We start from the raw sequence: 12,249 nt of genomic DNA on the forward strand, positions 1-12,249 counted from the left end.
TATTGTCTCTTTATATCTTAGTTGGATTCTTAGAATAGTGTGATTAAAAGACTGCTACAGAGAGTAGAAAGGATCCAGGCCTCTAGTCACAACGGGTTCTTTTCCAGAAACTGACAGTGACTGTGCAATTTCAAGAAAAATGGCCTGGATTTTCACATTTGTCAGTGTTATTCATTAGAAGTGGACCAAGTGTCTCATATAGGGTTAGAGTCAGTGGTCTTTGGAAGTGAGAATCACGCTTAGTACAGCAAACTGAGCTATCCTTGCAAAAAATTTAGTGCTTCAGTTAATGTGACCTCACATTTTTCTTCCCAGCTTGTAACTTCAACCCCATGTTATGGATCTAAAAGTTCTTTCATAGTATCTCCTTCTATTGTAATGAGATGCAAAGTAAAAGCCCAAAGACTTTACCTCCAAAGGGATTTTTTATTTTGTTTTTCCTCCCCTTTTGGAATTATCATTCTTTGGCCAGATGGAATTAATTCAACTCAAAGGACCTTCTCTTAAGAAAAGAAAAAAGCAAAGACTATTTTCATTTCTTATGTCTCCTCTAGGTGCCCTACTTAGGTTTTATAAGAGATAGTAGAGTTGTGTTCACTGGTAGAATAGGCTTTTACATCTCACTATTTCTTCCAATACTAGTCATCACCTTTATTTACACCCCTATATTGAAAAGTCTTAAAGGAAGAAAACATGAAATAGGAAGCAATAATAAATGTCTGTGTTTTAAGAGCTTAAGTATCAATAAATAAAAGTTACTATAAAGATAAGGAACTGCAGACACTCTGAATATCTGTTAGAATTCTTGGCATCATGTCATTAGGACATATTTGCCGTGCATTGATTGTGCAAAAGACTGGTCTATTCTGATGATCATATGGGTTAGTAGCGGGCATATGCCATGGAAAGCCTCCTCAGAGTAGACTGCTTCCTCTCATGCTTTCATAGGACCTAGTAGACGTCTCCATTATCGAGTTTATCTCACTGTAAACTCTAAGGAGAGGGTTATATCTTATCACTTATTAAGATAGTGCCTAAAACAATAGGTACCTACTGAATATTTATAGAATAAAGAGGGAAGACAGGACCTGTCTATAAGTAAGATGAATGAAGACCATTTCAGCCAGAGAGTATGTTGTGAGCAAAGAGAAAGACTTAGAAAACTTTAGTTGAGAAATGATCACTTGGTTCAATTTGGTAAAATATCATGTATGAAGCCAGCATTGGAAGCTAAAGTTGGAAAGGTAGAATAAGTAGGATTTCACAAATCATTGTCAAGTTGGGAGTGGTGGTGATGATTCCTTCAGTTTAGAGCCTAACTGACCAGAATGATTGTGATCTCCTTAAAATAAATTGAAATTGAGAGGAAAACATATTTGAAAGAGAAGGAATATTCCGTTCTGAAAAATTGAATTTGGAGTGCCAGTAGAGCCTCAAGACACAGGTAAAGAAATCTAAGTGGAAACAGAATAAGAAGCTTAGGAGAGCAAGGTCAAAGCCAGAGGAAACACATTTGGCAGTCAGACCTGCAGAAGTGATGGTGCAACCAAGGATCAGATGAAAGTGCCGACTGGGGAAAGATGCGGAGAGGATCACAACAAAAGCACTGAGGACACAACCCGAAGACCTTGAGAAGGAAAGATAACGAAAGCATGAGAGAGAGAGAGAGAGAGAGAGAGAGACAGACAGACAGACAGACAGACAGAAGGATCAAGAGAATTGTGTGTCCCCCCATAAAACGGAGGGTGCTTGTGGGGGCGAGTGCAGCATGGCTTGAGGAAATGGCTGGATTTTGTAGTCAAGAGTTGCATTCAGGTCTTGCTCATGCAACTGTTAGCTGCATGATCTGCAGGCAGTTACCTAAGCTCTTGGGCCACTGTTTCCTTTCTGCAAGATGGGAATAACATCTCAGTTGTTGTTTTGTTAATTTAAATAGTTCAAACATGATTCTTTAATACTTTTAAATCACCCTATTTTATTAAAATAATAATCACCAATAAAAAGGAAAATTTGGAGTTATCATCTAAGTTCCTTATGTACATGCAATTATTATATATTACAAAATGTATTATTTTAAAAGCATCCTGTTATCAGCACACGATTGAAGACTTAAGAATTTTTGAATTACGTATTTTATAAAGGAATACATTGTCTTTTGCCCACTGTCCTCTGAATAAAGCAACTTGAATTTAAATATAATTCACTCTGTTTCATGAAACTTAATTTTTTGAGCACCTGCTGTATACCCAGCTCTCTACTGGCTCTTTTTGACTAAGCTTCTCTACCCAAAGCTTTTGCTTTCTTAAGGTGTTTATTATGCTGTGTCCTGTTTAGGCACCACTGATATTCAACCAACATGGGGAACTTCAGGTTTCTAAGTGATCTTAAATTTATAGCATTTGTGATTTTTCTAGTACATTCTATTGACATTATCTTTTATTTTTTATTTATTTTAACTTTTAGTTATTAAAGTAAAATTATTTTTAAACCATTTTATTGACATATGATTGACATACAAAAAGCAGTAAATGCTAAATGTATACAACTTGATGACTTTGGAGGTAAGTATACTCTGTGAAACCATCACCACAATCTGTGCCATAAACCTATTCATCACCTCCAAAAGGATCCTCCCACCCTCTTTATTTATTATGAGAAGTAAAATTATTATTTTATTGAGGCACATTGTAAATTTTTGCCTCAGAAAATATTATTTGGTATAAAATTAACTTTTCCATGTCTCAACATCATTCACAAAATGCATTTTAAGTGGCATTTTTTAGTTTTATTAGAAAAGGAAACAATGACGCTTTTCTTACCTTTCTCATTAGGGTAATACATTAAGAAAAATACTCCTGAATCGATATTTTAAAGGTGATTATGGAGTTGGTATGAATGGACACCTGTCAGGAACCTACTCCAAAACTGCACAAGTGGGAGGTAATGCTTGTCACTTTTTTTCTAATTTTAGGATTCTCATGACATATCTTCACGTCACTGTTACTTTAGTATTTTACTTAAATGGCACAAATATAAAAAATTTTCTTAAAAACTTTCTTAAAAAATTTTCTTAAAAAATTTAATTACATGTGTCAGACATTTAATTAACAGTTCTATTTTTACGAATTTTGTATTTTTTAACTCTGGCTTCTATTATATTTAACTTCGTAGGGAAAAAATCTCAATGATAAATATTCTTGTTTAAGAATTTGAAAACTTTATATGCTAATAATGCCTGTAATTACTATTCATTTATTTATTTTTCTAATCACAGGAAGTTTTTCTGGACAAGATTCAGATAAGATGGGGATATCAATGTCAGATATTCAGTGTCTGCTGGACAAAGAAGGTGCATCAGAACTTGTCATCGATGTCATAGTGAACACCAAAAATGACAGAATTTTTTCTGAAGGCATTTTCCTCGGCATTGCCTTGCTTGAAGGAGGAAACACACAAACGCAGGTACCTGTTTATGAATCATGGGCATTACATCTATTATTTGTATTTCTTATTTACTTGTTATAGAAACTGAGGAAAAATAGTGTTTTTCTTTTAGTTTCTCATTACTGTCTCAGAACACATGTATCACATTGTTCTTTTATGGTTATTTGATTTGCTATAGAAACCACAGGGCTTCAACAATTTATTCAGTACAGCAGAACATTCCCTGGACGCATCCTTCTGACATTATTCCAGTAATTCCACTACAGGGAGCAATATTCCCACCTGCACACAGGAGATTAGACCACTATTTCCAGAAGCCACACAGTTTCCCCTTGAAACTTCTCCCAGGTTGCCCCTGGGTTCAGCCACACCCGAAGGCAGAACATGCCACATGAGCCTGAGAGCTGGGGAATGTTCCCAGATAACACACATTGTCCTTCAGTCTTTTTTCATTCTTTGCTTTTATTATTATGTTCAATGGACACATAATAATTATACACATTTGTGGGGTACAGTGTGATATGTTGATAATGTATACAATGTGCAATGATCAAATCATGGTAATTAGCATATCTATCACCTCAGACATTTGTCATTTCTTTGTGTTGGGAACATTCCAGACCTTGTCTTCTAGCTATTTGAAACCATGCAGTAAGGTGTTGTTGACTGTAGTCACCATACAGAGCTATAGAGCACCAGAATCTATTCCTCCTATCTAGCTGTCAGCCTTGCTGCTCGGCAGCCTGCTCTTTCTGGGTTTGCCTTGGTCAATGAAGGAAACTGCATGCTTACCGTTACTAGTTAGAAATTTCAAAATCCATTTTCCCTCTTTGTGGAGAGCAGAAGCCACATCTAATTCGAAACTGGGATATTTTGCTTTAATTAGCCATCCAATACATTGAACAACAGGAACTTTAATATATGACACATCCAGCAACAGTGGCTTGAGGAATAAAGGCCTCATGAATAGCAAATGGCATAGTGACAAAAACAACCCCAAAACGTTATTTCTTAGTTGGGAAAAGAAAGTGTTGAAAATTCTCACGGTACTGAAGCTGCAGGACACATTTCCCTCTGGAGGAAGTTGAGGAAGGGGGTGGTAGAGGAATTTGTGGAGAGCAGAAGCCACATCTAATTCGAAACTGGGATATTTTGCTTTAATTAGCCATCCAATACATTGAACACTTTAATATATGACACATCCAGCAACAGTGGCTTGAGGAATAAAGGCCTCATGAATAGCAAATGGCATAGTGACAAAAACAACCCCAAAACATTATTTCTTAGTTGGGAAAAGAAAGTGTTGAAAATTCTCACGGTACTGAAGCTGCAGGACACATTTCCCTCTGGAGGAAGTTGAGGAAGGGGGTGGTAGAGGAATTTGAGTGGGTTTTCTTGGAAATTGCCTTTTCTTCTACAACCAAGTATTTAATTGGGACTTTCTTTCTTTTCATTTAATTTAATTTTTATTTTTAATTGACAAATAATAATTGTATATATTCATGGGGTACAGTGGGATGTTTTGATATATTTACACATTGTAGAATGACCAAATCAGGGTAATTATCCATTACCTCAAATATTTATCATTTCTTTGCAGTGGGAACATTTACAATTCTCCCTTTTTAGCTATTTTGAAATATGCAATACATTATTATTAACTATAGTCTCCTTGCAATGCAATAAAACACCAGAAACTTATTCCTCCTGTCACTGAAACTTTGCATCCATTGAACAGTGTTCCCCTCTCCACTTCTGTGAGTTTGACTTTTTTAGATTCCACACATAAGTGAGTCCATGTGATATTTGTCCCTCTGTGCCTGGCTTACTTTACATATCAATGGATAAATGGATTAAAATATGTAGTACATATACACAATAGAATATTATTCAGCCTTTAAAAACCAGGAAATTCTGTCAGTTGGGACTTTCTAAAGAAATTATTTAGGCAACTACATAACATCAGAGATAGACTTATTCAGAGGATAGGAGTGAGGAATTTTTTTGTCATCTCTAGAAGCAATCCTTAGGATTACAGTACTTTCTAGATTCCTGTTTCTGGGCCACTGAGGGTCATCAGATGGGATCCTCCTTCATTTTCCATACTTATTCGTGCTTACTTACCATCTCATATTGCTGGGGAATAAGCCAGCTCCCATCAGAAACTGCATGTTCCAGTTTTAAATTCCTGGAAACTTGTTTCTTTGATTCCTTCATGACCAAAACATCTTTCAGTCCTTACTTACATGATGTTTCTGTGGCATTTGCCACTGGTGACTTTCTCATTCTTCTTGAAACCTTCTCTACCTAGATCTTGGGACATCACCCTCTCCAGTTTGTCTTCCTAGCTCCTCCCATTTCTTCTTAGCCTTCTGTGAAGGTTCCTCTTCCTCTACTTAGCTCTTGAATCCTGACATCTCCCAAGTTTCTTTGGACTCTCCTCTGTTATTCTGCTTGTTCCCCAGCCTGATCTCGTCCATTTCCGTATTGTTAACTTCCACTCTGTGTGGATGATTCTCAGCTCACTCACTGGAGTTCTAGATCCTACATCCAGCTTCTTCCAGAAGTCTTTAGTGGGAAGTCCACAAGTACCTTAAACTCAACATGTCCCAAACGGCATCCGCTATTGTTCTAGAGAACAGTGCACCCACTCCTTTGCATCGCCTCTCTGCGACTGGCACTCCATCTAGCCAGTTGTCTGACCCACCATTGAAAGTCAGCCTTGACCTTAACTTATGCACCCTAACTCCCTTTCTGAACATCTTGCTGATGACCAACTTCTGTGACTCTGCCCTCTACACCTCTCATATCCATATTCTTATTTTCAATCCCTGCTCTCCATCCCTCATTACATTAATAGAACCTTCTTATTTTTTCCTGGATTGTAACAAGTACTTTTCTAGGAGTTAGCCCTGCTTCTAGTTGTGTCCTTCTCCAAATCATTCTCCGTGTTTGCCTCCAAAGATATCTCTCCAAAAACATATTATTCCCCTGTTTAAAATCTGTCACCTGCCCTATAAAGGCAAAAATCTCTGCAATAGTCCAAGATCCTCATTCTTCAATCTCTTCAAATTTTCCTTTCTTCTTTCACCTCTTTGCCTCTTCCATGCTTTCCCTTGTGCACCAGCTACACTAAGCTCTTTGCAGTTCCTCAAATGTGTTGTATTGTTTATCATGCTGCTTTCTCCTCTTTGAGGACTCAACTCAATGGACTTCCCATGGAAGTCTTTTCTGACTCCATGTCCCATCGGGCAGAATTGACTGCTGCTTACTATACGCACCTGCTATCACCGGCAGATGTCTTCAGTAGCATCTCTGCCAATTTATTGGGCCTCTTCATGTGTGAATCAGGCTCTGTCCAGTAAATTATAAATCCTTCTAAAGGTTGAGAGCACATGTTATACATCTTTGTACCCCTTGTGTCTGGCACCATATATGGCCAAATCTTGGGGTTCAAGAAATGTTCAGGAGTGAATGGGTCTATGAATGACTGATCCTAATCACATTGCATCTCTTTCACAAAGTCTTTCCTATCTGTCTGGGGTATTTGGTGACCATTTCCTTATCTGAGATCCCATGCCACTTGTTTGGCATTTTGAGTGTGCTACTTTGTTTTATCATTTGTACTACGCCCTGCCTCTCCATTTAAATTTTGACTTCCTTAGTGTATGTGATCATGTCCTGTTCTTTATATCTGTAGTGCTTTATGGCCATTCAACAAATATTTTTTGATGAAACAGCATTAACTTACTTTTGTGTGTGAAAACCTTTTTTTATGATGGGTTAAGACAATTTCATTTGCCAGCCTTCCCCTATTCAGTTTCCTAACTTATGTACATCATTGTATAACCCAAGTGTCAGCTATGTGCTCCTGGCTCTAAACGGTCTAACTGAGGTCAGTTTGAATCCTATTCCTTGTTCTGTAGTAGTCTAAAGCTCAGCCCTCCCCAAGACTCCTGCCAGTCACCTGGGGGTTTACATTCTCACTGTCTCCTTACCACGAATGTCCTGCTTTCTCAGTGCATGGATTGTCTTGAAACCCCTGCTGTCATACCGAGGTATGAATTGCAGCCACTTCCTTAATTTCTACCTTTCTAACTACATAAATTAATATAATTTATTAAAGATAAGTTGAGGCCAGGCATGGTGGCTCATACGTGTAATCCTAGCACTTTGGGAAACTGAAGTGGGAGGATTGCTTGAGGTCAGGAGTTAGAGGACCAGCCTGGACAACATAGTGAGACCCCGTCTCTACAAAAAATAAGAAAAATTAACAAGGTGTGATGATGTGCACCTGTAGTCCCAGCAACTCAGGCTGAGATGAGAGGATTGCTTGAGCTCAGGAGTTCAAGGTTGCAGTGAGCTGTGATTGCACTGCTGTACTCCAGCCTGGGCAACAGAGTAAGACCCAGTCTCAAAAAAAAAAAAAAAGGAAAAAGATCAGTTGAGGAGGAGGATAGAAGAGGTACTTACATTGCAATTTCAAATTGGACACTAATAACGACAAGAGAAATAATATCTGCTAAATACTAGGCACTATTCTTAGTGATTCATATTTGTTAACTTGGCTAGTTCTCAAACAACTTAAGAGGTAACACATATATTATCCTATCTTACTGAAGAAGAAACTGAGATAGACCACAGCTCACATAGACAGTTAGAAATAGAGCCAGGTTGTTTCAAACCCATACAGTCTGCTCTTAGCCACAGTTAACATCTCCTTTCAGAAATAACCTTCCCCATCCTCACCCCTGGAAAATTTCATGGGGGATTCACCCTGCATCATGCTCTCTTCTTTCTCCATCCTCATTTCACTTTCCTTTTTTGCCTCTCCCACTTTTTGTCACACAGACCTGTTTATCCATCTCCCTTAGCTCCTAAAAATAAAGAAAACAAAAACAAAACCTTAAAATTTCCCCTTACACTCTATACAACTTATGAAGGAAGCTCCCCAAGCAAAAAACCATATCTTTAATAAGAGAAAACCTAATGCTACCTGTTGAGGTTGTATAAATATATGTGAAACATACTTTTAGTCTTCATTAAAATCATGCTGTTCAGCATTGTAGAATTCTGGCTTATAAAAGTTATCCTTTTTTAACAATAATCTATTGTTTTGAGCTTAGGAAGTTACTTTATAAATTTAGTGGTTCAGAGTCAGAAAATTTAGATTTAAATTCTAGCTCAACCACTCTCAAGTTATGTAATATTGGGCAAGTCACTTACCTTTACTTAACCTCATTTTATTAATTATAAAATAGAAATAAGAACACTCTGTTCATCACACTGTTGGACTTAAAGTATCCATGAGGTGATGTATGAAGAAGAACTGTATAAATTATTAAACTTTGTTTTAATAGAGCCACAATGTTTCCATAACTCCTCATTAATATATTGGAACTTCCTTCCACCTTCTAACCCCATTATATTGAAAATATTAGGGCTTAAGCATCAGCTTAATTCGTGGGACCCTAGAGGTCTGTGAATGCTGCATCAATCCTTTGAATTAACAGAACCAGCATGACTATTTTACTATAGTTGCTATGGTTACTGTGACTTTTTGGCCTGCTTCCTTGAGGGCTTGCTAGCCCTCTGCTTAGGAGCTTCCCCTTGGAGGTGTGAAGCTGACATCTAAGGCTTCATAAAACACTCTGTGTGTATATATATATGGCCCATATGGAAAATTGCAAGACAGGAAACCATTTCGAGACCTGATGTCGTTAAGTGTAACTTACAATCCCGAGACCTGTGCATCACGGTTGCAGGCATTCCCTTAGGAAAGCGTCTCTGCAGAAGGCAAACTCCCCAAAATTGGCTGTTTAAATTTTCTTATATTGGATTATGACCAGCTCTGCTTGATCTGGAAATTATTTTTTTTTCTTATGTTTTCTTCATACTGTCTCTCATCAAGCTTATATAGCTCTCTTGGATTATTATCTTTATTAATTTTTACTATGTTTCTTTTGTATGTCTTATATCTATCTCATAATTTTGGTATTAATAATTTATAATTTCCCCACCCACTGCAAATTCTATCTTCCCGGGAGTGTGTGATCTTTTCTCTCTCCTCCCTCTTATCCTGGATACTTCCAGAAAGCACTGAGTAGATGATGATTAGGGTAAATATTCCCAAGGCCCAATATTTCCATGTCTTACTAAGATATATTTTATCATATCCTCTCTACATCATTATTCACTGTAAAGCAGAATTTATTTTAGGGTGGGTTTGTCCTAGACTCCATGTGAAGCAATGTAGCTAATGAGTACCAAAAGAACTTCATACCTATTCATCAGTGGGTTCCCATGAGTGAGGCTACCATGGTAACACATTCTAAACTAATATACTAAGTTAGATAAAGAGAAAAATAACTCCTTGTAACTTTCCATAAGCTCATGTTTATACAGGATGACCATTGGATTTGTGGCTGTTTTCCACTGTAGATTGCAAACTCTTTACACTTTAGATTACAAACTCATGAGGACAGGGATTGTGATTTCCTTTTTGTTCTATTCCTTAGTGTTAGCATCAGGGCTGGCACATAGTAGGCACTCAATAAATATGTGTGGAATCAATGCATGACTTAATAATACTTAAAGAACTCTTTCCATACAACTTCTTACAGTGTCCTTATACATTTTTTGAAAAATATATAACCAGTAAGGATAAATTAAATAGCGTATAAAAATGTGTTAGAGTTTAGTGGAAAGTGCTAAGTATATACTAGCTATTATTAGCATATATTAAATAGTACAGGACACTGGCAAAGGCTGTCAATTTATGAAATAATAGGTAGCACATTAAATGTGTGCTTTTATCTATAATGCTTATTTTTATTTCAAGCATAAAAACACTGTTTGTCTCTCCTTGGATATTGATATCTTAAAATATGTTTTCTTGCAGTATTCTTTCTACCAGCAGTTACATGAACAAAAAAAGTCAGAAAAATTCTTCAAAGTTCTCTATGATCGAATGAAGGCTGCTCAGAAAGAGATAAGATCAACAGTGACAGTTAATACCATAGATTTAGGTAGCAAAAAAAGGGACGATGACAGTGAATTGATGACATCTGGTCCACGAATGAGAGGTAAAGAAGTATTTGAGTATTTGGGAGAATAGAGTGAGAGAAAAGAGGGTAACAACGTTTAAATCTCACTTATCTTTGTTATCTCACTTCTCTTGGTTTAATTACCCCCACTGGGGCTCTGATCATCCATAAAGAATTTCGGTCGTGGATTTGACCCTAAAACATCTCTGCAGGATCAAACTTAAATGAGACATAATCAGTGGAAGGCAACCAGAGACATGAAAAATGTTTGATTTCATTGTGGCATGCGTGGTAAAGAATAACTGCCCCAAACCTTTTAAGTGACCATGAAAATTAAGCTCTAAAAACAGAAATTTTAGCACCCAGTGCCAAGAAAAAGATTCCTATTATTTCAAATGACAAAATCATCAGTGTATTAAATACAAATCATAAAGATATTAACATTTTGAAGTTTGTCACATCATTTTTCCTACATTCTCACCTATGTGAAATATATGTATATTTCTGATATATATCGGAAAGACAGGGGTTCTTCTAAATTTCTCATTGGGAATTTGACATTTTGGTTGCTACTTCAAATCCTTTTTTTTAAATTACTGCACCTCTTATCAGATGATTTTTAATTCAATTGTTAGAGAATGTCTTTTTTTTTTTTAATTAGCAAAAGGAAGTTGGTTCAGGTATATAAGAGTACTGCTTTATTTTCAGTAAGAGATTCATCATTACATTTAAAAGAGGGAATGAAAGGGCAATTAACAGAAGCTTCTTCGGCAACATCCAAAGCATATTGTGTATACAGAAGAGAAATGGATCCGGAAATAGACATTATGTGCACAGGACCAGAAGCGGGAAATGCTGAGGACAAGTCTGCGGAGGAGGTGACAATGAGTCCTGCAATTGCCATCATGCAGCCAATACTGAGATTCCTTCAGCTGCTGTGTGAGAATCACAACCGCGAACTGCAGGTATTTGTCCTGTTTTGTGTGAAAGCTGAGAACACGGCGTGTGGTTATAAGTAATTAAATTCCAGTAAAACAGACAAGTAGTTTTGGAGAGTGTTTTGGAAAGATAATCAATAAAAGCAATGTGCTCTTCTGAAATGGGAAGAAATTTTTGTATCAGTGAAGAAGAATTAAAGGAAAATTCCTTTATGCAAGAAAAAAAATCAGGCTTATACAGTATCATTCTGTGTATGCTCAACGCAAATCTTTTTAGCTTCAATGGGCATCATCTATTCGTAGTATTTAGTATTTATTGAGTAAGGCCATATTTATCTCATCTGTATCTTTCATGATTTCATATACTTAAAGGACTTTCGTTATTTCCAGCCCAGTTCGTATTTCTTGAGTGAGGATGCTGAGTATATTTGTATGTCTTAATTAGAAACAGTTATATAGAAGAGGATTTTCTACAAGAATGAAGGTTGATACCTTTGTAAATGAATGTAGTTGTTGTCTTTCATCTTCTTTGCTACATTCCCCTTTGTCACTCTTAGGGGTGCCTATGAATTTTGGCCTCTTTTTTGCATTTGCATGGGGAATCAGTAGCCTTCTGATTTCAAGATTGTTTTTTTTAAGCACCAAAAGAGGCAAGAAAAGCTTCATCTTTCCCTAATACATTCCTTTTAGTAAAAGGATTTGTTCTGTAAAATTTGGATTTAGTAAAAAGGCCACACTTAAGGACCTAGAAAGCCACATGTGGCCTTCAGGCCTCAGGTTCCCCACTCTTGAGAGATTATATAATATCTGTTCAAATATTT

At 36.8% G+C, this 12,249-nt stretch overlaps 1 protein-coding gene across 1 annotated transcript in view; it reads left to right on the plus strand.

Annotated features, from left to right (window-relative positions):
* Nucleotides 1-12,249, plus strand: part of ITPR2 (inositol 1,4,5-trisphosphate receptor, type 2) — a 505,193-nt gene that overhangs the window by 331,020 nt on the left and 161,924 nt on the right. Inside the window, exons 40-43 of the mRNA XM_012641030.1 lie at nt 2,832-2,940; nt 3,275-3,462; nt 10,346-10,529; nt 11,199-11,455. Coding sequence (XP_012496484.1) covers nt 2,832-2,940; nt 3,275-3,462; nt 10,346-10,529; nt 11,199-11,455 — 738 coding nt within the window. The remainder of the gene's footprint in view (nt 1-2,831; nt 2,941-3,274; nt 3,463-10,345; nt 10,530-11,198; nt 11,456-12,249) is intronic.

This window comes from Propithecus coquereli, unplaced genomic scaffold, assembly GCF_000956105.1.
Source record: "Propithecus coquereli isolate 6110/MARCELLA unplaced genomic scaffold, Pcoq_1.0 Scaffold16, whole genome shotgun sequence".
Taxonomy (NCBI): Eukaryota; Metazoa; Chordata; class Mammalia; order Primates; family Indriidae; genus Propithecus; species Propithecus coquereli.